This window comes from Pleuronectes platessa, chromosome 4 (assembly GCF_947347685.1).
Source record: "Pleuronectes platessa chromosome 4, fPlePla1.1, whole genome shotgun sequence".
NCBI lineage: Eukaryota > Metazoa > Chordata > Actinopteri > Pleuronectiformes > Pleuronectidae > Pleuronectes > Pleuronectes platessa.
The window spans coordinates 24,797,678-24,825,652 of record NC_070629.1 but is presented as its reverse complement, the minus strand read 5'-3'; the positions used below and the strand labels follow the sequence as shown (position 1 = coordinate 24,825,652).

General features: G+C 43.6%; 1 protein-coding gene across 1 annotated transcript; it reads left to right on the top strand.

Annotated features, from left to right (window-relative positions):
• Positions 1-55: 55 nt before the first annotated feature.
• On the top strand, positions 56-26,513 carry cspg4ba (chondroitin sulfate proteoglycan 4ba). Its single transcript, XM_053421654.1, has 10 exons — positions 56-318; positions 5,983-6,146; positions 8,603-12,178; positions 12,808-13,281; positions 13,882-14,058; positions 17,955-18,153; positions 18,756-18,887; positions 21,627-21,799; positions 22,496-22,679; positions 22,849-26,513. Exons 1-10 carry the CDS (start codon positions 240-242, stop codon positions 24,897-24,899), a joined length of 7,209 nt encoding a protein of 2,402 aa, XP_053277629.1. The 5' UTR covers positions 56-239; the 3' UTR covers positions 24,900-26,513.
• The last annotated feature ends 1,462 nt before the right edge of the window (positions 26,514-27,975 follow it).

The window sequence follows — 27,975 nt, the reverse complement described above, 5'->3', positions numbered from 1 at the left end:
TGGCTTTAACACACACACACACACACCCACACAGACTCACACTCACTCACACGAGGCGGAGTTTCGAGCTCCTCCAGTCTGAGGCTCACTGGAGGATTTTGTGCAGCAGACTCGGACTCTGCTTGTTTCCTGCTGCAGGATCATCTGAGGAGAAGTGAGATCTGTGAACATGTAACTGTTCACACACACACACACACGGACACACACACACGGGTCCGGGGGGAGAACCAGCCGACACGATGGACTCACACAGCGGGAGGAAGTTGTGTGTCTGCGGGCTGCTCTGGTGGTCGCTCCTGGTCGAGTTGGCGTCAGGAGGTAACAAAGCAACTTTTCTCTCTTTTTCTCACCACAACGACACACAAACCAGATTCAAAGTGTTGATGGTGTGAACACAAGCTCGCACTGGTTCACTCTGGCTTCACGTGCTGGTAGTTTCCCTGAGTTCATAATCTCCAGGTCATGAAAACAGAGAAATCAACCTAAACATAATCATTAACGTGTTATTCCCTGCGCGTTGTGTCCTCGCTGCAGCTTCTCTAGTTGTGTATCTGCAGAACCAGTGTCACACTGGATTGTTCGATGTGCTGTTGAATCTCTGTGGGGACTCACTGGTCTTAAAACGTTAACCTGCAGTGAGACACCCAGCTGGGCTCGACAGAATGGGACTGTGGACATTCCAGAACACTCCCATTTTAAATGCATGATTATGTGGGATGATTTCTGAGTGAGACTAATAATCCCTGTGTTTATTTTGTATCGAATAAAAGGCTCATTATCCTACTATTTATGTTATTACATATGAAATACATACTATGATAATCACTTTTAGGTTATAAGGCTGTCTTGATCGTTTATTAATCTGGTCATGATCTAGTATTTTGCAAGATTTTCCAAATGAATAAAGCCAATAATCCCAGTATTTGTTTTATGTCATATGAAATAAATACTGGGATTAGATTAGTTTTAGATTATTTAGCTGCAAAGTCACATTTCATTCCAACCACAGCACTCTTACTTAAGATGCATGATTATTTTGTGGGTTTTTTCAAATTAGTGATGCTAATAATCCCAGTATTTGCATTACACGATATCAAATGAATGTATATTCCCAGTATTTATTGTATATCGTATTAGATAAATACTGGGATTATCAATTTTAGATTGTTAGGGTTACATTTCATTCCAGCAGCAGCGAGACACTCCCACTTAAGATGAATGATTATTTTGTGTGATCTTTCCAATGAATTATCCATATTTGTTCTCGCAATGATGTGCATCAGAGTTTAGATCCTGTGTTTGTGCAAGGTACACACACACACACACACACACACACACACACACACACACAGGATCTATACTTTGCTTGAAGCACCCACAGCACTCTCACCTCATCAGAGGCAGCAGCAGCAGCAATGGGACTTGTGATGCCCACTGCACTGGAAGAACTATCTGACTGTGACAATAGCACACTCAAATGAGTTGAAGGAAATGGACGGTCGCTGCTGTGGGACCTCAGGGAAAAATATGTTTCTTATTTTTTCTCCAGATGTACATTATTTACAACTGTGTGTGTGCATCCATCAGCCCAGTCTGGTTGATGTGATTGTTGGCTATGTGTCATCTACACTCAGATTGGCCCCACGCTGTCCCCCTGGGGATAATCAGGAATTACTTCACTATGACTCACTCTCACCATATCATTGGCTGAGTGCAACTACAGTACAGACAGTGGCTCCACTGTGATGCATCACTTTCTGCATACGTTCATCCTCCCTTCATGCAAGAACCATGTGGCTTTGTTATAACCAGAGATGTTCTGAAACCATTTTGTTCCTTCCTAAAACTGATTCAGATACCTGGAATCCTCCAGAGTACTGATCCCAGTGCATTTAGAAACACTTATATAACCTATTTTAACTGCTGTACTGACCCTGTATGGAAGTGATGCTTGCTATCACTGCTTAATGGGCTCAGGTTGAATCCTGGACAATGAAAATTAAAGATTTATTAATAATTGAAAAAGAAGACAAGTAAATAAAGCTAGAAACTCACGATTGTTACACGCTGCTGCGAAGGATGTCACTGTCACCACCTACTGTAACAACGACTCCATTTTCCTTATATTCATTGACTTTTCAGTAAATCGCCAGAGTCTTAACGTTTTGGAACCAGGCCGACCAGCTACAAAATGACCCGTGACCACAAACATTTGACATCATTATTTTAAAGGTGAAGGAACTACGCATCCCATAAATACTGAATGTTTATTCTTGAATTTGACCTTGTTGTTGACGCAGTGTTGCAGTATATTGTACTTTGTTTGTAGCGTTTTATATTGTGCATAGTATAGTATTGAACCCTGAACGATCCGATCCTAGCCGAGTCTTCCTTGGAGGCTGAAATATGTTGGCTGATAAGTATAATCTCATTTCGGAAAAATAATGAGATTTTTAATTTAACATTTAGCATGAAGTTTACAACCAAATAAGGAAGCTACTTAGCACCTAAAGTTCTTACGCCGCAGTCGGGAGCTCAGTGTTGTCAGTTGTCGTCGTAGATGGGCGGGGTCAGAGTCCTCTGGTTCAACGTTCAGACACGCCCCCTCGCTCCTCACCCGCCTTCTAGTCCAAATATGGTATATTTTGTTTGAAAAAATACAAGATGCTTTTTGTTAATATCCAAAGTCTCGGCTTCAAAATGGTTGTTTCCAAAACAATAGGAGACGTCATGGTGTGTGTGTCTGTGGGGGGGGGGGGGGGGGGGGGCACTTGGAATGAAGCCAACATACTTTAAAGATGTAGTATCAGTACACAGATTAGTGTACTCACTGATGCCTGACCTGTCTGTGTCTGCAGTATCAAAGGCATTTCCGTTGCTGGTATCGAAACATCTCAACCAAAACATCCACGTCTCAGGCTTTGATAAAGCATCAGACCTGACAGTCGGCAAAGAACAAAAAAAAACAAAGAGACACTTCCGTCAGGTTGCATCTCTGGATTGTTGTATAACCCGAGCACACAGGCCGTGACAAGGCCTGGTCGTGTCCCTCAAATTAACTGTAAGGTGTTCACTGAAAGGTCACTGGCTTTGTTGTTGGTTTGAGAATTCTCACACAAAAAGAAAAAAGTGTGACAAAGAGTGGCCACGCAGACACGTAGATTACAGAACAACCGGATTCCTCCTCGGCAGGAGCACTCAGGTGCACACAGGTGTGTTTATGTGTTAGCTCTGTCTTTCTGGAGGTCTCTCATTTACATAGTCCCATAATCTCTGTGTTTCTGCAACATCCCAGATATTCTTCCCACCGCAGCCTTTCCAAGAAGTCCGTCTCTTACAGGGACCTTTTCAGGGGGACGACCCTTTTGTTTCAAGTCACATGACGTTCAGTCATGTGACTTGAACAGAGCTGTGATGACGCCAACATACAGTGGAGCGTGCATGTCCATCCTTGTGAACTAAAGGGAAAAATGTCATTGCTTTCCTCTTGGCTGGTTTTCGGAAGTGCTCCCCCGCCCACGCTGTTATGTACACAGAGCCAGTCAGATGAACGAGCCTGACGTATAAATGAGAGAGGACAATAAATTCAGTTTGTCTGAGTCAGGGTCCAAATAGGGATAATTTACGCTGTTGTGCCTGTGGGCCAATTAATTTATTTTATTTCCAGCTGCATTTTAGCATCAAGCAGGCCACGTGCACTTTACTCCCGACTGATCAGCGCATCGTAGGACAGACTGGATAGTTAACGGTGGTTAATTTGATTCCAACAAACAAGAGCAATAAGGCAAACTGTCCACAACAAATATGAAAATGACGTCTTCGGGTGACTGCCTTTGTTAGGACACACAGAAACAATATAATTGGTAGAAACTGTGAATACAAATGTCCACTGGATCAGCGGGGAGAGGTTTGAGAGGAATCGTTGATTTGAAATGAAGAAAATGTTTTACTAAGCTTTTTCGAGAAGGTGGAGACATGTGAGGGAAACGTCTTTGAAATGGAAGAACGCTGGCTCACTAGAAATATGTTTGTTTAGGGGTAAATTAATGAATTCAGCAAGAGAGCTGCAAACTAAACTGCTATTTTAATCAGTTAATTGTTTTGAGACCTGTTTCATGGGAAAATACCAAAACATTCAACATTTGTGTAAGAAATTGCACCATCGCCTGTTTTCATAAACTGATTAAACCAAGAATCGATAATATTCAGTATAATAGTTGATGATGGAAGTAAATGTCAGTTGAGAGTAATTGAGAGTTTAGAACCAAACCTAAACTGTGAAAACTTCAACAATAAAATCTGATTTATCTTTTTTAACTCTGGATTGTGGTGAATATGATGGAGCTGCAGGTGACATCTGGTATTTAAGCGTTCAGCGTTAAAACTACAGAAGAGGAAAAACTGAATTCAGCGCCATCTGATCGATTCATTCGATTTTCTGTTGTTTCCTTTTTTACTGGAAACCATTCAATAATTTACTGAGTGAGTCAAAAGAGAAATTGGCTTTTTATGAAACATTTACAAAAAACCCTTTTTTAAATTTAAAGAAAAACTCCTCAGACTTGATACGTTTCTTTTCTTTCTTCTATTTAGTTAAAAAAAATCTTACCTTTGTATATGTGTTAGCAGAGGACACATGTGGTTTTTGTTGCATTTAGGTTGATGACTATCGTTTTTTTTTTCAGTCAGCAATCAGCTGCTGTTCCTCTTTGTGTGTGTAGTGATGGTTGAAGGGCGAATTCACATGCTTTACTGGTTTAATTGCACCAACAGTTCATTCAGGTTGGATTTGATCATTAGTGCATTAACCCTTTTCACATAGTAAAGTAAACACATTAACTACCATTAACTTCCTCTTAGTTTCACCAGTGAGTCACCGAGGCCCATTAGCTCCGGCCGCTCTGGCCTCTGGGTCGTCAACTCCCAATAAATCAAACGTGGAGGGGACATGTTTCCTCACAGAGGCGGACATGTTTGTTTGTTAACCTTTGAATATGCGTGGGACTCGTGGAGCTCATTAAAAACCGAACTGGTGGTGCCCGGGCACGGAGTCTCCGATGAGAAAGCCTCAGAGCAAGTCAGCGCAGATTACAGGGTGATGCGAAATGGCAGGGAGGTGAGGTAGAAGAAACAGCTGGGTCCATCCGCCAAAGCTGCTTCTGGAACAAGGGGCCACAGACAGTGTGGGGACTTCAGAGCCTTTCATGTTCAGGTTGAAGGTTCCTGTCAGGGCAGGGCAGGCCCCAACACGCCCTGCTCCCTCCGAGCCGCCTCCACATCCACTGCCTCGGTGGGGATACTGCTGCTGTGGCACATAAGTCAAAAGAGTTTTTAAAAATTGAGAAGAGCCGCCACCGTGGGTTCGGACAGTCCACGAGCAACTTTCTCCTCAAGCTACAAACGAGCTGAGACGTAAACCTGCAATTCTGTTTGGTTCAGAGTGGTTATTATCGGACAGGTAGAGCTTCAGAAATCCTAATTATACTCCTGCTGCAGTTGAATGCATGTAAATCATTATGGTGCAGTGTATGGAGTACAAACAGAGCGGGCCCACCAGGAAGGCTGAGCAGAGCCAAAGACACTTGCAAGCATTCTTTACATCAGCTGAGGTATAATTTGTGTGTGTGTGTGCGTGGACACATGTGTGTGTTTGTGTGTGTGTGTGTGTGTGTGTGTGTGCGCGTGCCCCACTTGTAAAGAACAAGCAGGATGATAATTAGCTTGGCTTTTACATTTAAATGTCACATGTTGGCTATATTAAGACCACAATGCTTGACTTGACTCGCTCTGTGTTTGCTGTCGTCGCTGCTCTTCCTCTTCCTCTTCCTCTTCTCCCTCGAACTCAGCTCAGTTGTCATGCGTTGATTTTTAACAGCCTGTAAAAGACTGTGATCACCACATTGGACACCATATATCAACTCCCTGTAGTTCTCGCTTGTCACTTTCTAAAAAGAAATCCCTCTCTTTTGTCTCTTCCCGCAGCTTCCTTCTATGGCGACGGCTTTGTGCAGCTCAAGGCAACAGAGTCGTCCGACCATAACTCGCTGCGCGTCCGCTTCCGAACCTCCAGCACCGACGGCCTGCTGTTTCTCGCTGCCGGCCAGACCAACTACTTCCTACTGGAGCTCCACGCCGGCCGCCTGCAGGTGGGTACATCCAGGGCCCTCGGCACGGGAGCATATGTGCTGGAGCATACATCAGCGCACACATGCACGCACACATGGGCATCGCTGCATATGAACGTGCATACAATGCATGCAAGGGAACGCGCTTGACCACATACACACGCTCACTCAACAGACTCTCAGACCCGGAGCACCGTGAGCTATGGGTCCATCTCAGCTGACAGTGTCAGTCTCTCAACACAGTAACACAAGCAGACAAGCCTGCATGGTGCGAGCTGAGTGTTAACCCCCATACCAGTCGCCTCTTGTCACAGTAGACAGCAGGAAATAATGAAAGCAGTCAGATGTGTGTGTTTTCTATTGTGTCTAAATGAGTCACATCTTTTTTACCTGTTCACAGTGAAACACAATCTGCAGCTGATGAAAACATTTCTTCATTTATCAAACACTGTTAAACTGATGAGTGTACGGCTGGTGTGCACATCTGAAGGTCCTCAGTTACTGCACAGACAAAGGATTTTCTTTTTTATTGTTAATCTTTATTATTGAATTAATGGCATTTCAAGAAATTGTGAAAGAATGTGTAACATAGTTTCCAGTGGGGGTGTGGTTTCACCAACTATAGGTGCTCAAGTACCAATGCAGTGTAGTCTTAAAAGCCTAGTCAGATGAGAAATTGATTGTAGAATTAACACATAGAAGTTCAAAATGTCTTCTTATTTGATAAAGAGAAGCTCACGGCATTGACTTCTATCGTAGAATCCTACTAATTTGAGAAAATCTCTTGTTATTGAGACCCTTATCCCAACCCCCCTTTATTTTAAACTTCACATGCAGTCCATGAAATGTGTTTGGGTTTGGGATTTAATCGGATGGTGACAGACCACATGAGAGTACAGATAAGGACAATGCCTTCACACAGGTGTGTACACAGGCACAGTCAGGACGGATTATAACCCAACCGGCTAAATCACCTTCGGAGGTGGTCAGAAGGAATGATTTCGTGCAACTGCTTGTAAACACACAAGTCCTCAGTCCTCAAGTTATTTGAGAGAACCTTGGATAGAAGACGAGACAAATTGAAAAGCAAGTAGTCACAAAAAGGCAGCTTCAGGGATGGCCAATTTCTTCTCTTCTTATATTAATCTATTCATATTAATACCAGATGTCATCAGATTGAAATCTGACAGATACAACCTGCATAAAAACACATTTGCCTTTTGGCTTTGTAACGAAAACCCATTAATGTCATGCACCAATAGGCACATTTTGAACCGTCTTAAAACACTGTTACTAGTTCTGCAAAAGTTAGAAACTGATTTAAAAGTTTACCGACAGTGGAGCTGTGAGCTGTGTCTGTGCAGCCAGTGGATTTATAGCTATTAAAAACAGAAAAAAAGAAACATCCGACACACTTCCCCGGAGATTTACTTCAATGACAAGATGTGTTTACCTTCAGAACTCTTGAGAAATTTAGGGCACGTTTCTGTCCTAGGCAAGAGGCTCTATTTTTAGCCCACAACTCGAGCATTTCTGGGAGGATTTAAAGGTGAAAGACGCTCGCCCCTTCTAAAGCATCCCGTAAGCAGCTCTGCCAAACTCCGTCAACATAGAGAATGGACAGACGTGTTGTAGGAAGCCTTTTGTAGAAACACTTGGATTTGCATCAGAGTGTTGGTGCATCAAACTCAAAGAAATCCTTGTGACTGTGTTTCTATTCGGGTTAGACTGTTAGACGACCGGGGTTTAATCATGCTGACGACTGGGTGACACGGTCGTACTTCAGTGAGCACAAGTAGAGAAGCACTCGTCCCTGCTCCTTAAACTGCCTCAGGTCGGCAGATTATTTTTTTATTTTTGTTCACCCACACAAGCTTTCCTCGAGCTTGGGGTCTCGCTCCATGTGAGTCAGACGTGAGCGTCGCTCCCTGGAAACCCCTGCATGAATATCAGGGACTCAGCAGCAAGCCTTGACAAGCATGTCATCTGAACGCAGCATTAGTTCGGAGATGGTGACATGACGCTCTCAGGACATAGCTGAAGGCAAAGAGGTAATAGTTCACTTCCTGTGTGAAATCACAGACAAAGAGCACTGTTGAGAAAAACAGGTGACATCATGGAACATAAACAGTCTTTATCCCGTGTTTCCTGTCCAGGTGTCTACAGTTAATTATTCAACTCATATTATAGTAAAGGTTATTTTATTATTTCATCTCACACAGTCACAATATAAGAAAAATCTACATTTTATGATCACACAAAAGAGTTGCATGTCTGTTTGGCTGCAACAAGGACATACAGTATAAAGATATATTGGGATTTATCTTTCATATTTAACTGCAATTTATATAATTGCTATTAAAACTGTTCACTGTAAATCAAATTAATTTTGCTTCTAGGAAAAGATTTGAGCAGTATCATACCTTTTATTCCTATGATATAGCAGATTTTGTGATCGAGTTGTTTTGTCATTTCAGCTGAAACTGGATCTTGGATCGGGGGAGCAAGTGTTGCAGTCAGACCGGGGCACCCAGCTCAACGACCTGGCCTGGCACTCTGTGGAGGTCCAGCATGTCCAGTCCAACATCACTCTGACCGTCGACAAGAACTCTCACACCAGTGCCAAGATGCCGGGCTCCCATCATAATCTCAACATCTATGATGGTCTCTATGTTGGAGGCTCGGGCAGCCTGGACAGACTTTATCTCCCCAGAGACCCGATAGGCTTCCGAGGATGCATGGACGACGCTGTCTTCAACGAACATGACCTGCTGTCCTCACTGAGGCCATATACTGGATTCAAGACTGTCCATGAGGTGTCTCTGGGCTGCAGTCCCCAATTCCTTGCCACAGAGGAGGACCCCATCAGTTTCTTCAGCTCAAGAGCTTACATTTCTCTTCCAACCTGGAATGCCCAACAGGGAGCGGGTTTGTTCGAGTGTGTTGTGCACACTTCATCAACAGAGGGAATAATATTGTACAGTTCAGCCAGAGAGGGGTCTTTTGTCGCTGTGGAGATCCAGGAAGGTTTCCCAGTGGCCATTGTTGGGAAAGCTGGAGCGAAAACGGAGCTTCGTTCGCTCACGTTCATCAATGACAGGAAATGGCATTCCATCAAGTTGCATCTCGGGTCCAAAAGCCTGGAGCTATCTGTTGATGGAGAGATGGTGAAAAGCAACATCGGCTCTCGTGCAAAGGGACCTCATCTTAAAGGTTTTCTTTTCGTTGGAGGTATTGACGACAGCACCAGGTCAGAAGTCAAAAAGGTGGGGCTCGTCTCTGTGTCTGGAAAGCGAGTGAGAGGAGGTTCATTCAAAGGCTGTTTGAAGAACATTGAGGTCAACGGAGTGAAGACGGGTCTCTCTAGTGCTGTGGTCACCAAGGATATCTCAGTTGGATGTGAGCCGGAGAAAGAACCAGAACCATCAACCACAGTGAGTCCGACAAGCACTCCAGGATCCCTCTTTCACCTGGTGACACCGACACCGTCATTTCACATGTCCACTCTTGCAAGGGGCTTGGACAGAAGGTATGGCTCAAATTTTGTGCAGATTAAAAACCTTGTGGTACCAGAAGGCGGCAGGGCATCTCTTGATGCCAAACACATCAAGGTTCTCTTGGACTTCAAGCAGCTTGGCATTCGACAATCCCAGATTAATTTCCGAATCCAGGAGCAACCTATTCGGGGTCAGATAAGGCTTGATGTTGATCAGGACCAAGAGGAGAACACCTTCAGCATGTTGGACCTCTGGCATGGACGAGTGATGTATATCCACGGAGGCTCGGAGGAACCAGAGGACTTCTTCATGTTTTCTATTTATTCTAGCAGTAGAAAGCAAGTTCCTGGTTATCTGAAGGGAAATAAATTGTACCGGTACAATATTACTGTGACACCCACTAATGATGCACCTGAATTGAGCCTCCCTGAAGGAAATCTCTTTGTCCTGTTGGAGAACTCGAAGAAACACCTCACCACAGATGTTCTGAAGGCCACAGACATTGACAGCAGCAACAACGACCTTGTCTTCTCTGTACTTGGGAACCTGAACGCCGATGCGGGCTATTTAGAAGTTGAAAACACCCCTGGCAAATCAGTGAGCTCATTCTCGTATCTAGACCTGGAGGAACTGAGGGTCTACTACGTTCACGCTGGGGTTAGAAATTCAAGGATAGTCCTTCGGGTTGGCGATGGGGAAAAGGTCAGCAACACTGTGGTTCTGAGGGTCATGGCTGTAGCACTGGAGTACAAAATTGCCAACAACACAGGTCTTGAGATAATTCAAGGAGAGACGGCTATAATTGGTTCAAAGCACCTGGCTGTGCAAACCAATGCTGTCAGACAGATTGTTGATGTTCGTTATGATATCACCGAACCCCCTCAGTATGGAGAACTCCAGAGGCTTCACTCCAGCGGTGAATGGAGGCAAACTGACACTTTCTCCCAAAGGCTCCTTGAAAAAGAGCGGCTGAGGTATGTCAGCACTTTTCAAGACATCCAGACCTCCAATGCCACCGATTACTTCAAGTGCAAAGTCAATGTGGCCGCCAAGGCAGCCACAGAAGTACTCTTCCCCATAACTGTGACGTGGGTGAAGTACCACCTGACGAGGAATACTATGATAGACTTGGATAAAGTGAGGAAAGTGACGCTGGACTCTGAACATATTTTTGCCACAGCTGAAGGTGTGGCCCTCTCGGAGGACGACCTTTATTTCCGAGTTCTCACGACACCCAAGAAAGGGAAACTGCTGCTCGACGCCACAGTCTTGATGAAGAACTCAACTTTCAGCCAAAGAAATGTGACGGAACTAAAAGTACATTACGAGCTCGTTGACAGGCCTTATGAAGACACACACGACAGGTTCAAATTTCATCTGGTTTCCAAGCATGCTCAGTCCCAGAACTACGATTTCCAGTTTTCCATTAAAGCTGATGTCAACAGTGTGTTCATGAGAAACGAGGGACTCTTGCTTCTGGAGGGAGAAAGTAAACTCATCACGAAAGACGATCTGTTTGCGGAGACTTTGAGTGCAAAGGATTTGTACTACACTGTCATCAGCAGCCCCAGACATGGAAAACTGTCCCGGATTAGTCAGTCAAATTCCAACGCTAGCTACGACAAAATCTTAACCTTTAGCAATCAGGATATCTTAGAGGAACGGATCATGTATATTCACGATGACAGTGAAACGACTCAAGATGAGTTCAGTTTCATTGCCTCCATCAGCCAAGGATTCAAATCCTCCATCTCCGAGGATGAATTTGGCTCCAAAGAAGGAACGTTCAACATCTCCATTAATCTAGTCAACGACCAAAAGCCAGTGCGTGTTATCGATAAAGTTTTCCATGTAGTGAGAGACGGACAAAGGTTACTCACTTCGGAGGATTTGCGTTATCATGACACAGACTCTGACTACGATGACGGTCAGTTGGTTTACACGCGTCGTGGAATCCCGTTGGGAGACCTGGTTCTGGTCAATGACACGACTCATCGACTGTTCCAGTTTCGACAGAAGGACCTGGAGGAGAAGCGAGTGCTGTTCATCCACAAAGGTGTGAGCACGGGCAGGTTTGTCCTCTTTGTCTCCGATGGGAAACATTTCGTATCAAGCCTTTTAGACATCAGTGCACATGACCCCTTCCTGAAGGTCGGCGTCAACACTGGCTTACTGGTTCAGAAGGGCCGATCAGTAACGTTCTCCACCAGTAACTTTAGTGTCATATCAAACCTTGACATCAGAGACGACCAGGAGGTTATTTTCAAGGTGGATGAGGCTCCAAAGTACGGACGTCTTTATCTCAAAGAAACAATCGTGGATTCGTTCACGCAGTCGGACTTAAAGGACGGGCTGATTTCCTACCGGCACAATGACAGCAAACTTCTGGCCGACTATTTCAACCTAACGGTGAAAGCTAAAAGTTTTCGACTCGCAGCGAAGATCAATGTGAAGGTTTATCTGGAAAGTCACCAGAGGCCACCCATAGTGTTACATCGCAACATCTTACTGGTGGAGGAGGGGAAACCAGTGAAGGTCGATGAAACTAAACTCGAGGTGAGGTTTATGTTAGTTATAATAAATGATATTTTTGTGATATCACATTATCAGTTCAATTATAGATAATCAACTTTCTGTATATTTGCAGTTGCCTCTCAGTTTTAATATTTTTTTGTCTCTAAATTCCAATAATGCTTAAATTCACTTTTAAATGGTTTTGACCAGTGGGCCATAATCCTCTCAATTAAAATTAACAGAATTATATTCATGAGAATAATGATATTATACTTATATTTTACCTATATTATAATTGTATATGTTTCACTCTATTAAAATAATAATACATGCATTTGTTAATCAATTAGAAACATCACAGTTTAATGACATCATATCCTGAGATAAATGTTTATTAGGCATGCATCCTTTCATAGCTATAATGACAGAAGGCTTTTAAATGTTTGTCTGCAGTCTAAATTATAAAAGAACAATACTTCTATTCAATATTTATTTTATTCTCCTGGTTTTAAAGGTTCTTGAAAAGGTCAAAACTGAACGATCACCGGTGTTTGTGTGTTTTCACTGTACAATGATGCCACGTTACATTTGGAGTCAGATGAAATCTAAACTCTGGTGACACATGGAACATTTCAAATGGAACCAGTCACTGTGTTCTCTGATTGTTGCAGGTCACTCACGAGGACAACATGCCATCCGAGATTGTATTCACAGTCAAGGTGGCCCCCTCTCACGGCTTTCTCAGGCGTTTTGTCGAAGCGGAGAATCGCTACATCGGAACCAAACATTCCCCTGTCAAGACGTTTAGCCAGGAGGACGTTAACAGTGGGAACATCCAGTACACGCAGGTAGCGCCCAACGAAGTCAATGACACCTTCCTGCTCGACGCCACCAACGGGGTCACTGACGTCAGCGGCATTCGGATGTCTGTTGACATCATCCCGCGCCTCATCCCACTTCAGGTCTCCAATTTCACGCTGAACGAGGGCGCCTCCAAGGCGCTGACCCAGGATCTGCTCAAAGTCACCAACCGACACTTTTCTGGGATTAACTTCCTGTACAGTTTGTCCGAGCCCCCGCAGCACGGTCACGTTGAGCACTCTCGACATCCGGGTGTGTCCATAACCTCTTTCACCAGGAGGCAGGTGAGATAATCTCTTACAGTTGATGAATAAATTATTTGATGGAGTGTGGCAGTAATGGTTTTAAAGGCAATAAGCAGAGATTGTAGTTTATTTTATGATTAAGAGGAAAGTGTTTTCTCATTTACGATCTGAACTTACAGGTGTTTTTATAATGCTTGTACTGAAAATACATTCTTGGATGGATAAGTAGTTTGAGGGATTATCCGTACAGTAATTAACTAGCACTACATTTAACTACCACTTAAACCACAGAGCTCATAATCTCTGTATTCTATGTGATGTACTTTGCACCGTAGAATTTTTTAAATAAATATTAAATGTATGTGTGACTCAGCCTCAGCCCTTCATCTCACCCCAAATCAGCTGTTATCTCATGAAAATGTGAAAAGCGAGGACGTGTTTGGTCCTTATGTGCACGTCACGTCAAGTCACATCAAGTCACGTCATCGTGTCCATGACATGAATGAGTTTGAGTTCAGTGACGCGACCTCCGTGTCACAAAACATCCCAGTGTCTTCGTGCTGCTGTGAATTTTGAATAAACCCATGCAGCTTTAGTTTCAGGCTCTGCCTCGTAATAATCTCCCTTATCTCTAACCAGGTGGAACACGAATTCATTTACTACGTGCATGACAGCAGCGAAAGCTTAGCCGACAACTTCACCGTGGTGGCCAATGACTCAGGGCTGAGGAAGCAGAGTGCGGCCCAGACGGTGTACATCCAGGTTACAGCTGTCAACGACGAGCCTCCTGCTATTACCACCAACAGGGTCCTCAGGGTGAGTCTACACTGCTCTATATTTAAACTGTTTTTTTTTACTAGCAGCTCTGGCCCCATGGCTTACTGTAAGGTGGTTTGCATGTGGGCAGTGTTGCCATGGCTGGCTGCATGAGGGGGAACTATGTTTGCTATGTGGAGGAGGGTCCAGGGGGGGTGGGGGACAGGGGGGGGGCTGGCAGCGCAGGCCGTGCTCCGACGTAGGTTTTCTGAGGTGTCGGGAGTTGAGGTGTCACATTACAAACTGATTCTTGGTGTGTTCAAGTACACGGTGAAGTCAGTTTCTCAGAGAAGTTCTATTTTGCATTTTAGTTTTGGTTGACCGGAAATAAAAAAAATTTCATAAGAGACCTTACTCTTATGAATGGAAAGTTTAAATTAAGTGCAAAATACCCCCCCCCCCCCCCCGGACTTTACAGAGACATTGGGTTTTGTTGCCGGGAATGTGTCGCTTGAATCTAATCCTGTGTGAAACATCATAGTGTCGAGTGGCGTGATGTCATGACCTGGAAATAACAAACGCTGTGACTTTGTGGCCTCGATTCCATTCTGCCTCACAAACCATCATCACTATTCTCAAATCTAAAAAAAATGCATTTGCCTCCTCTCTGTGACGAGCACTTCTACTTACATTTTAAATATATAACGTGTAAATAAGACAGAAGTTGTGGTTTGTATCTGTGCGCTGAGCCGCGTCGACTCTATCGGCTTCAGTGGCCGGAGCTGAGAGAGGTGGAGCTGGACGGAGGGGTTGAAGTGTCGGACTCCATTGTTTGTAGCTTTGCCCCAAATGCCTCAAATTCCTCTGGATCCTGCAGATTCAGAGAAGAACGACCTCCGACTGAAGAACGTCAGGAAGCCAGTTGAATTAAAGTTAATTAAATCAGAAACAGAGCGATTAGTTTATCCACTAACTGGTCTGCACACAGTGATAATCTGTTTATTTCAAGTGTGCTCATTAGTCCTTGTATAACGTTGCAGTGGACATTAGGTGGAAGGTCAGGATTTGAAACGCTCTGTCCACAAGGTGGCTCTCTGCCCCTGCACATCATGCCAGGGCTCAGCCTGTGGAAGACTCAGCTTTTCTCACATCAACTGTTTCCTCATAAGATGTTAGTTTTGGAGCAGCTTTGATCGACTGAATCAATACTTTTTAAAAGACTCCTCATATTTTATTAATCAATGTGCCACTGGGATTATTGTTAAAGTCTGAATAAACCCTCAGTCGAACCTCCAGCGAATCACAGAGCAGGAGGTTTGTGTGAAAAATACAAATATTCATTTTATGTCAGAATAAAGCAAAACAAGAAAATACAGATAAAAGAAACAGCATCAATTATTTGTTTAGTTTGTTAAGTTTAAAATGAAATAACTTTATGCCAAAAATAAACTTATTTATTTATTTATTATTTCATCTATAATTGAAATTGTAGAGTTATTAATATTAGATCCATAAGTATTTACTATCATCCAATGCAAATGTCTACTGTGGCCGCTCTACATTTTCACTGTGTCTGTTTTTCTGTAAGTCAAGTTACAATTTCCAGGTTTTCTTTTGTGCGGTTGAGATAAAACCAACCAGATTTTTTTTAAACATCTCAAAGGATTTAAATAAAAGTCGATCAGAGATGTAAGTGCGGTTCTGTTACTGTTATTTAAACTCGACCGTCGTGTGTTTGTGGTGTCGTTTGTGCAAATTGCTCTCATGTGTCTTTTTGGGGGGGGGGGGGGGGTCTCCTTGATTGCTGTTTGTCAGACTGAGCCTGCTGTGACTTCCTGTCAGATCAGGGGATTATGGGAAGTGTCGTGGTTTCCCGGCAGTGGAACACACACTTACACGCATGACGAGTTGTTCTCATGGGGAGAGCCCCTGTGGGACCCGTGTGATGTGGTTTACAGGTGCTAATTGAAAAAAGGACCCCACGGTTCTGTTCCAGTAAATAACCCTCAGAACCAAATGAGAGACCAGCTCACTGCCAGCTAGTGATCACACTCTCTAAGTGAATTTCAGGGACATTTAACCAGTACTTTGTCATTTAAAATGGTAAAACTAACCTCAGACATCCAGTAGCCCGTGTCTTTGTTGTTGTAACCACTTCCCTTCACACTTCACTTCAAGTGCACTTCTGCCTCTGTGGTATGAAACATTTCTCACATAAACGGCAGCGAGAAGTTGCCAATAAACGAAGTTGCTCCTTCAGAGTCTGGGCAGTTTAGTGCTCGGGCTGTGAATCATCAGAATCAGAATCAGAATCAGAAAGTATTTATTGCCAAGTAGGTTTACACCTACAAGGAATTTGCTCTGGTTATTGGTGCGTACAATGAACATAGAAACATAAAAACATAAAAACAGAATAAATACAACACACATAAGAAAAGCAATAAAAAGAAACAATATATATTTACTCCCTTTTTCTAATATTTATACAAAGTAACATTTATTTAGACATAAACATATCTAAATAAAAATATATAATAGATAAAAGAAGTAAAAAGTGAAATGCAAGATGCAAAACAGTGAACAGTGTCAGATTGCAATATGCAATGTAATGCAGTATAATATGATATAATATAGTGTGTTAATTTAACACATCCTTGAGGTGGGGGGGCATAATAAAAGTCTGAGTCAGGTGGGGGTCCCGGGCCTTGTCGATAAGGAAGAAGCAGCATTATCGAGAAATACACCTGCTCCAACAATCGCGGGTCAGTCTCAGCTGTCAATCATGTTTCACCCCGTTTTTCAAGCATCGAATTAACCAAATAAAACCAAACTTACTCGAGAAATTTGTGAGACCTAAAATGGCAGAAACCTTCTTTGCTTTTAAGTAACCCTTCCTGTGTCTGACATCACAACAACCTGTTACAGCTGCTCTTTTATTCCATCATCGTATTGTCTCTCAGATGAATAAAAACCGTTCGTGATGAAGGCTCTTTGTGGTTTGTTCTTTCTTCTGTTCCTTCGCGTGAGCTCCTTTACATTAACCCCGAGCTGCGTCTCACCCACACTCTGTTCTCACACTGTGTTTACCGTCTCCGTGGCTATTTTTAGTCCCGAGATGCCCTTTTTTTGTTTATTATGTCGCTGAATGTGACCTGAGTGATGCTCAGAGTGACACAGGTCGTTAGTGCCCGATCATCTTCAGGCGCCTGGGAGATTTTTATTCATAGCACTTCTGCTTCAGTGGACGAGGAGCAGAAGAAGTGGAAAATGACCCGTAGAGAAGAAGAAGAGAGAAATGTGTGCTGGAGATTAATGACGAGGACTCATCAGCTCTGTGTGTTGGTCTTTAATTGGTCCTGATTCATTTCCCACTGTATTATATCTGAGCAGAGAGTTGGATATAAGGTTGGTTTGGCTTTAATTTAGCACATGACCACAGACTGTATTAAAAAAATGGACAAGACCAAAATATACGAAGACTGCCATCTTGGCCTGAAGACAGAGTTTGTGTGGTAGCCATTGGGGTACTGGAGCCGCCTTATCGACCAATGAGTATCGACCAGGCACTCACAAAGTTTCATCTGATTTTATAACAATTAAAACCAAACTTACTGGAAATATGGAACATTTGAACCAGCATCGGTGTGGCTAGAACCACCGAAAATGACAGAAACTATCTTTGAGAGAAAAATATTTATGACCTATACAGCAGCCGACCACCAGGGGGTAATCAAGATAATTTGGCTTCACTTTTGAGTGATGTCATCCATCTTTATATTCAGTCTATGATTTTGACCTGTTGTCCCTCAAAGTAAATGTCAGAATCCCATTTGGATGTCAGATACTGTCGCTACCTCCCTCTTGATCCGAGTCTAACGTTCCCATGTCCTCCATGATCTCCATGTTCGTGCAGACTACAGACCACACCTGTTTGACCTTGTCCACCATGTTTCCAGGTCTGGGTGTTGTCGGTGACGGAGATCAGGCCAGAGGATCTGATGGTGCAGGACCAGGACACGCCCCCGGAGGAGCTCCACTTCATGGTGACTCCGCCCAGCAACGGGCACCTGGCACTGAAGAGCGCCCCCATGAAGGCGGTGCTCAACTTCACGCAGGCTCACATCGAGCAGGGACAGCTGCTGTTTGTGCACAAAGGTAAAATGAGTACACTGCAAAACGATGGCTGTGTGTAGACTGGGGTCGGTGGTTCGATTCCACTCGCTTCCATTGCTGTAAGTTGGTTTGAATCAGCTTTATTTAAACAGGGTTTAATAGGTGATAATACTTGAACCTCTGATGTCAAATGGTGGATAAGATCTGTGAGCAGCCTCAGATCAGGTTTCCACTGACTCCTCTGATTCATATCTACTATTTTCTTTGCCTGCACTTGCACCTTCAGGAACAGAATTGTGTGAAAGGAGCTTCACTCTACATGTTGAAGAATGTCTCTTTCTGTTTATATACTCACATCCAGACAAGTATAGACGTAAGATTTTGATTGAGTGGTCACTTATTGACTCAGATTTTCAAGCTTACATGGCAGTTTTTCTTGAGACCAGCCTCAGGACTGCTGATCACTCACTTTTCTTTTTCTGTGTATTCTGCAGAAACCAGACGCAGCTGAGAACAGAGTGAAAACATATACAAACAAAACTGATATGAAGTTGCTCTTTTTTTAATGCAGCAAACAGACTCTAGCAACTTTCTTCTTGGTTTGATGTTTTAATTTCTTGTTTTCTGTGTCATGACATTTCCAGGTTCCATGTCTGGAGGATTCAACTTCCAAGTCAACGATGGTGTGAACTTCAGCCCAAGGCAGATCTTCAGCATCACGGCCAGAGCCTTGGTTCTCAGTTTAGAGAGGAACCGTCTACTGAAGGTGTTTCCAGGTAAATCCTTCATGTCTTCACACGTTAAACTGGTCCACAACTCTGATAAACACTAAACCGTCAACGTGCTGGTCCACCTCTCAATGTATTCAGTCTTTTCTACTCTCAGCTCTCAAGACACAACTTTATTAATGGGTAACAAATAAATCCATCCATGCCAGCCGACCCTGGCCGAGGGATGGGCTTCGGGACAGGTCAATAGTCTGTCACGGGGTCGACACACAGGAATAATCAACCTTTCACATAAAAAGGCAGTTAAGAGTCACCGATTAACTTAGACTGCAGGTCTTTGGATTGTGGGAGGGAGCTGCTGTAAGGTTTGAATCCAGAACCTTCCTGCTATGAGTCCACAGTTTAAACCTCTGCTCACCTGACGTGAACCTCCAGAAAGACCCTGATTGGCCTTCACAGATAAATATGTAGATTAAGTTTTGGGGAAAAAAAGTAATTTCCTAAAACACTTTACAATATGTGTAGTACACAAAAACACTGGAGTAAGTAGTGCATCATATTTTTGTCGCAGATACTGTCACACACACTTATATTCTGTCCTATCAAGAACATTTGGTTCTCTTAGTGTTTTTATTTTTGGCAGCAAGATGATGTGTGTGGGATCAAATCAACAATTTTGAGTATTCTTTTCTGTTGTGGGGTTTTTGGTGGTGAGGGGATTTTTCCCAGTGCCTATGACAGATGGATCTGGTGTGTGTGTGGTGTGTGTGTGCGTGTCTGGATTTATGTTCTTCCTGACTACGTCCTCTGCCCAAAATTCCTTTGGTAAAATAAACCAGCTCTTTTCCAACATAACTTACGACATTATCCAAATACCAGACAGCTGACGTGTTGCTATAAAACCACCTTGAATGCACGTCAGCAGCTAAAAATATGCCAAGCGTCGTCTGTGTGTGCAAACACACTTCTGAGATTTTTACAGAGATTTCCAGTGGTCTGGTTTGTGAGTTAGGAGGAGAGGATATTGTGAGGGCAGCAAATTGCCAACTGGCATGCTCCACCGAGCTTCCCAGCCACAGGGTGAGTGTGTGCTTGAAAAGCTGTGTCCCTGTCTGTCTGAGGCAGCCCTGTTTGTGCTTTGTGCCGGGCGGAGCAATGAGAGGGGGGGGGGGGGGGGGGGGGGGGGGGGCAGCATGGGAGCTTTAACTGACAATGAAGGGTTTTGATGAGGCGAGGGGTGACATCAAACACTTTCACACTGCGGAGGGGAGGCTAATGTTTTACCTCTTCCTGGTAAAAAATTCTCAAATGTCTGCTGCTGTCTGTAAAACTCTGCAAAGACTCCTCACTAAACGCTTGCATATGCCACATTATGAAAACCAGCGTTTGGCTTCTTTCAAGTTCTTGTTGAACACACCAAGCTAATTATTTTACACAATGTATGGTTACTGTTAACTGGTCACAATGGGAGTAAATGAAAAATGTTGTCCACCCATGTGGAAAAGCAAAACTGTTTCTAGCTGTTCCAAACGGCCGGCCTCACAGTGAACCCCGCAGCCATCATGGAACAGGAGAGAGAGAAGAAACCCAGTCTCCTTTCTCATCAATCGAATCATCACTTCACAGGGAAGCATCGTCGGGTTAATGTTTTCCATCACGGCGGCAGATTCCCGTCAACTGGGATTCAGAGAGGACAAGCACGAGATCAATGTGCATCAGAGGGGAGAGGAGGGCGGTGGGGCGTGATGAGCCGGACGACTGCATGAAGTCATGAGATGTAGAACAAATTAAAGGACAAAGGAAAACAGATGGATCAACCTGTTATAAAGAAGGATGGTAGCGGGAGCACTTAAGTGACTCTGTGGCAAATTAATTACAATTCTCACAGGTCAGGTAGGAGGGGTCCTTCAGGTGGGTCGGTGGGCTTTGTAGCTTTGTGTCTTTGCCGGCCCTCTCTGTGATTTTAGGTGTTCGTTACTGATTCATTGGTAAAGTAGGTTAAAAGAGTAAAGCAGGTTAAAATTATGGTAATGCAAAGGGAGTGCACAGCCGTGAGTGATCTTCTGCCAACAACAAAAGCTGCACAAACATCTGACAATATGGCAAAACCCCTGTCGTACCGATTTAGTCCATTTTGGGATTTCAATGTAAAAAAGACAGGAAAGTCCGTCTCTCCCACTTCCTCTTTGAGGGAAACTTCCCATGAGAGAAGTGCTCGTGAAAAGCGACGCATGGATTTCCCTGAGCTCCGACCCCTCATTCCATCTATCTCTCCCTGCCGTCATTTATCATTTAGTTTTCTCACACTCTTCACAAAGCAGTGGGGCTGTGGAAAACAATGTTATTGATCTTACAAAGAGACAACACTCTCAGAAGTGAGGTCCTGTCATCGAGCACCCAAGATGTTTCCCCCAAGTGGAAGTTTTCTGCGTGTGCGAGGAGCTGATCCACTTTTTTATTTTTTGTGTGGATTTTATGTAACACACTGCACACTGCATTAGGACGGCGCGTTACATCTGCAGTGCATCTTTAATGTGACACTTCAAAAGACCCTCATCTTTCTGTTCCAGACGATACTTTGCATATTTTGCAAAAAGATGTGAACCGTCTCGGGGGGGGGGGGGACTTCCTACATTTGATGCAGCTGCACGAGTGAGGTCATAGATAAACTGAACGCCAGAGAAGAATCACATATTTCTCCTCAGATACAGTTTCTGGTTTCATTGATCATCTAAAGCACCTCATCAGTAAATTCTTCTGAATTAAATATCTTGTCTCTCCCCCCAGGCTCCTCTGCACTAATCACAAATGAGGCTTTACAAGCGGTGACCAATGACATCAGCAACACCTCCACTCGCGTCATCACGTTCAATGTGGTTCGGCATCCGAAACTGGGCCGACTGGTGACGAGGCGGCCGGATAACTCTACGGTCGACATCGCCACTTTCACGCAAGATATGGTGAGTGACTGTGCTACAGGGCATCGCGTTCACTGAGGCTCGAGTCCAGAGTCCGCTGGTTCGATTCCAACCAAGCCCTCTCTCTCTCTCTCTCTCGCTCTCTCTCTCTCTCTCTCTCTCTCTCCGCTTCTCAAGCTGATATTCTGTCAAAAGAGGCCATTTTCCTAAAAAATGTATCAAAAATATTGTCAGTGACGAGCTGAAGGTCTCAACACTCTTCTCTCAGGACATTTCATAACAAAACACAAGGGATGTGAACCAGAGTAGGTTTAAAAATCAGGCTTCCTCCGTTCTGGTGGAAAGTTGCCAGATTTCCACCGTATGAATAATAAATTGAATATTAAATACTCTTCCTCCTCATTCAGTCGAATTGATGTTGTGCTTCTAGAGCTGAGTGGTACATGTGAGGCTTTTATGTAAGAAGTTATTTCTGATGGTCGTCTGACATTGTTGACTCTGTGATATTCTGTCTGCTTTATTTACTGCTGAGCACAGCAGATTTAAATCAATTATGAAAGCTTATACATTCTGTCGTCATGTGTTTCAGACTGGTGAAGAATCACTGACGCCAATTAGAGCAACTCACACGCTTGATTAAACTGCAAGTTCAATTTAGGAAATGGCTGAACGGCTGACGTCGCACAAATTTGTCGATTTATTTTAGATACTGGATTGACGACAGTTTCTGTGCTTCAGGTTGACCGGAAAGAGGTTGTGTACATTCAAACCCCCATCGAGTCGGTGGGCTGGGAAGCTCTGGACACCATGACCTTCTCTGTGGCATCTCCGCCTGCTTCCCTCGACAGCCAGACCTTCAAAATGGACATTTCCTATGAGAATACTGGACCTGAACACAACACAGTCCTACTTGCAAACACAGGTATGAATAAGAGTCTACTATGTTTGCAGTTCTGTTTGGTTTGTACTTGTACATGCCAGTATTTTAAGCTAAATGTTAACATGACATTTTGAACATGCTCACCACAAGCTGCATAAATACGGTATAAGTGTAATTATATCTAATTGACTTCATGTTTTCTCGGGGACAGGTGCTGAGGTAACGGAAGGAGACAGCGTCATCATTGATGAGTCTCATCTTGACGCCTCTAACCTGTTGTCCAAGCTGCCGACGCCTCGGCGCAGCTCCTATGAGGTTTGGTTCCAGGTAACGTCTCTGCCCCAGCACGGTGTCATCGTCGTGGGCGAGAGAAGCCTCACCAAGGAGAAACCCAACTTCTCCCAGTTCATCATCAACAAATATGGAATCACCTACAAGCACGACGACTCCGAGACGACTCGTGATTCCTTTGTCTTCAGCGCGTGGCTCAATCTGAAGGGCAAAACGGCGCAGCGCCCTCAAGACGACGACGATGTGGTTGAGGAGAGTTTTAACTTCACCATCACACCTGTGAATGATCAACCCCCTCTGCTAAAAACCAAAGCTCCAAGTCTGGTGGTGGTACAAGGAGACACTGTGGCCCTCGGGCCGGAGAATCTCAAAGTGGAAGACTTGGACAATCCTCCCGATGATATAAGGTTTTCTGTGATTAGCAAACCAAACAACGGTTACCTGGCTCATGAAGAAAGTCTGGATGAGTCGATAATGGCCTTCTCTCAAGCTCAGATCAATAACAGAAGCATCTATTTCATCCATGATGGAAGCTCCGTCTCGGGGGTGTTCTACTTCAGTGTTACAGACGGGCATCATAAACCGATATATAAACTCTTTAACCTAGAAGTGAGAGAAATCACCATCTCTCTGGTCAACTACACTGGACTGACACTGGAGCAAGGCAAGACCTCAGTGTCACTGACCCAGGAAAACCTTGCTGCTGTTACCAACGGGAAGAACGTCACCATTCACTATCAGATCACCAGGCCTCCGAAGTTTGGCAAACTTCTGAAGGACAACCAAGAGGTTACAGAGTTTGAACAGGAGGATCTAGTGGCTAGAAGCGTGTCCTACCATATGATCTCTGTCTCCTCCGCGGAAGACAGCTTTGAATTCACTGCCTTTACTTCTGAGGCAAATCTCACTGGAGTGTTGAACATAACTGTCAGGCCTTTGGTCCAGGTTGGCAAAGGTTTGAGGATTCCCACTGGAGTCCTGGTCAAACTTGTCTCTAGTTTCCTTAACGCCGCAGAACTGGCTAATATCAGCAATAGTGACCCTGTCTTTGAGATTATATCCCATCCTAGAAATGGGAAAGTGGTTCGGACAAAACCTAAAATGTCCGGGAAAGCCGAACAAGCTGAGTCCTTTACCTTCCAGGAGGTGATGCAGGAGAAGATAGCCTTGGAGCTGAATGCCAACCTGACTGGAGTTCAGGAGCTCAATGACTCACTGGTGTTTCTGCTGAAAGCCGATAACATTCAACCTGCTAAAGGGGAGTTCCACTTTGCAGTTGTGCCCTATGATCCAGCACTTTTCCCCACCACAAAAACTCCTGTCCCAACCACATCATCTGTTCCTCAAACACCAAGGCAGACTTCAAGAAACGGAACTGCTTCACCAGTCCTGTCTACAGCTCTGCTCTCCACCCAGCAACCAAGTAAAAACCAGCAAAAGTACAAGGCACGTAACCGCTGGGGGAACTCCAACAGGACTAACGTGTTCAGTACGACTCTTAGCAAACCCACACGAGGATCCGAGGATTTCCCCTTCAGGAACACTCCAGTTCGTGTGGAATCCTACCCTCAAAAAACCTCCAGTCCACTGATGGTGATCTTACCGCTGCTGGCCCTGCTGCTGCTGGTCATCATCTTCGTGGTCCTCGTTGTCTTTCTGCGGCATCACAGGCAAAGGAAGCAGAACAATGCTGCACAGAAAGAAGCCCCCGGTCTCCCCAGCAGTGAGTCCTACCAAGGCCAAACCCAGAGGAGCACGGCGGTTCCCTCAGTGACTGTCACTCAGCTAAACCCCAACTGCCCAGGCAGCCCAGTTCTCAATCGGTTATTGCAGTCAAACCACGGCTCGGGATATAACAGCATGGATTCAAACATGTTCGCCAGTTCTTGGAGTAATGGTTCCCCTGCAGCGTCTTCCCAAATTCTCAGAGCCACCACTCCGACTCTTCAGAAGAACCAGTACTGGGTATGATCCCCCGCAAACCAACTTGTCGCCATGTGCTTTGGAGAATTCTGTTTTTACAACAGATTGAAACGTGAAAAAGGTTCTGAGCTTAAAGCTGCATCAATCAATATTTTTGTATTAATCCTGAATCAAAGGTCGAGTGTGTTTTTGGTCAAGAGGGGGTGGAGGCTAAATCAGAGCTAAAAGGTCACCAGGTAAGAAACAGAGCCACAGCAGGATAATTATGTCGCTCTGTCTCTCCTGGATGTGTGTTTAGATAATTGTTTTCTAACAATTCAAGCGACAACTTTAAAACTATATAAATTGTGTATTAGCTTGTTTTTGAGTCTTTCTGCCCCTAGTGGTCAGAAATTGATTTATGCAGCTTTAAGGATAGATGACAAGGGGGAAAACCCACTATGGCCAAAGTCCTTTGCAATATGTTACTCAGAGTCAGGATGGTGTTGAGTTCTCTCTGAGTTGCACAGTCCTGTGAAGCAATAGTTAATCCACCACTAACCACTGCTGCGTGTTCAGCTGGTGGGACACACACTGGTCCCAGTCCTCACTGTGCTGATCTATAACCTTTTTGTCTGGTGCCTGATTGAATCACTCGTTGTCTGGTCCTCGTACACGTCCACGTCTCTCCCATCGTGGGTCCCATTCATCAGAGCGGGAGCCTGACAACTTGAAACTGTGAATTTCTAGACTGACACTGGAACGAAGATGTTTCGTCTGAGCAATTCAACTGATTGTGCAGATTTTATATTGTTGTTATGTAATATATATTATAGTATAGCAACTTTTTTGTAAACTCAGGGTATTTTTTGTTAACATTTACTTTGTGTTACTCTTATTGGGGGTCGCATGTGTTGCCATTAACCGATCTTGGTTTCAACCAGATTGAAAATTATAAAACTGACAGTACCACTATTAAATCTGTTATCTCTTTTCTAGGTCAAATCAGAGTGGTTGAAACTGTTTTTATTTTACTATGCAGTATTTTTATATTTCCAATAAGCTTAAATGTAAAAAGCAACGCACTAATACTTCTCCAGATATCCGCCCTCAGCTCAGTTATTAGAATTCAAACGGTACGTTGGTTCTCTAAAATATTAACAGATGAACAAATAGTGATCACCTGATTTTTTTTGGGGAGGTTGAGCTGCTAAATCTAAAACAATCTCATTACACTGGAGATGAGTTTCCGAGGTGAGCTACTAACAGAACAATCTATTCTTCTAAAACAAGAACTCCATCTGGGAAATACTTTTTCTTATTACAAAGAACAAAACCAGAATCAATTACTTTGATTTAAAAAAAAAGTGTTGGTATTTATAATAACTACGTAACGCTGACAATCCTGTTTAACTTGTGTCGTGAGATCTGCTGTGCGCATTGGGTGTTTGACGCTGGTGATTTATCTGCTGTACATGAAAAGGTCCTGTTCTGTTCCAACATGTTCTACTATGGGAGACGAGGAGTAAACCACTGTAAACTTCTATATGTTATTCAATCATTTTGTACTGAAGAGAAGTGTCTATCCAGTGTATTCTAGTCTCATATGAATGATGTAACCCTCATTGTAACTAGTGTGATATTTATTTATACCATGTTTTTAATAAACCACTTTAAAATGTAAGATAATCATATTGTATATAGAACCCTGTTGAATAACCTCTGTTGTCTTCTTATCTGCACATTTCATTAGCATCCAAATTATCCCTTATTTCTTGTTTTTGGCAGTTTTCTCTGTCTCAGCCCTCGTTGTCCTCTTTATAGACCTCATTTCTATAAAATTTACATTTCACCAGACGACCACTTAGCATATTTTACTTATCATCATCACTTCTCCCTGTTTCCTACATTGAACTGTGGTCATCTCGTATACGAAAACAATCAGATCTGCAGGACTGTGTCACGGGATCTGCAACGAGGTGATTTCCATTGAAACTCCCAGTCAGCGCCCAGAAGGTAAACATGTAATGTGATTTACTAAAACACAATGAGGACCTATTCTGCAGCGGAGGCGTCACTGCTGTGAGTCAGGTCTCATGAATGAGGGCATCATGCAAAGTAAGCAGCTGTTGGCCTGATGTCAAACACAGTAAAGATGTCAGTCAAACCCGAAACAGGTAGTGATTAAAGAATGTGTCCTGGACTTGTGCACATTCAGTTCCTGTGAACTGAGGGATCTTGCTGACAGTGGTGAACAATGGCATCACATGGTGGCCTGCAGACTGAGCACAATGATGTCATGCAGCCGAGTTCACCGACAGGAACTCTACCGGGATCCGTTTGTGAATCACAATGTTTGTTGTAGGGAAATTCCAACACAAGTATTAAATTGTTCAGAAACTGAGGATTGACATACGTCCACTGCCACAATGACCGACCTCAACAATATTCCCGTGTCCACAAGCCACCTCACAAAACACAAACTAGTCCCAATTCGTCGTTACAGAATCTCACACAAACTTTGATTCTGCTTGTTGGCCCCACGGCAGCAACACAACAAACACAGGAAGCTGCAAATGTAGACGCTCAGTTAAACAGAGAAAACTAAGATAAGCACCGATGAAGCAGCTGAAGCAATTTGAGTTCATCCAACCTCTTGATTTCCTCGTGTTTTTGGCAGTTATTAACATAGCTCACTGTACTTTTATTGACTTGTTACAAATAAAAATGAACCTACTGAAGAGGGGTTGGTTTTTACCAATAAGCAGAAAAAACAGATTAACAGCAGGAACCAATAAAAGTTAATTATTTTGATAAAGAATTATAAAAATGGACTGAAGTATAGTCACAGATCACAGCCGGTAAAGAGCACACTAAAAAAAAAAAGGCTTTACATGAGTGAACCACCTTTGATGATGTACAATAAAATGTGTATGTTTACATATATGTTGACATTCAGTATAATATGATGCTTTTGAGTTGCTTTTGACTGATCCTTTGAAAATTGTTTCCAGGGTTTTTATTAAGTTCACGAAGAGTATCATCTCTTTTCAACGGCCTGTGTTAAATAACAGCCTCCAGGCAAAGAAGAATTGAGCCCCTCATTCTGAACAAATTCCAATAGGCTCAAAACAAGCAACCACAG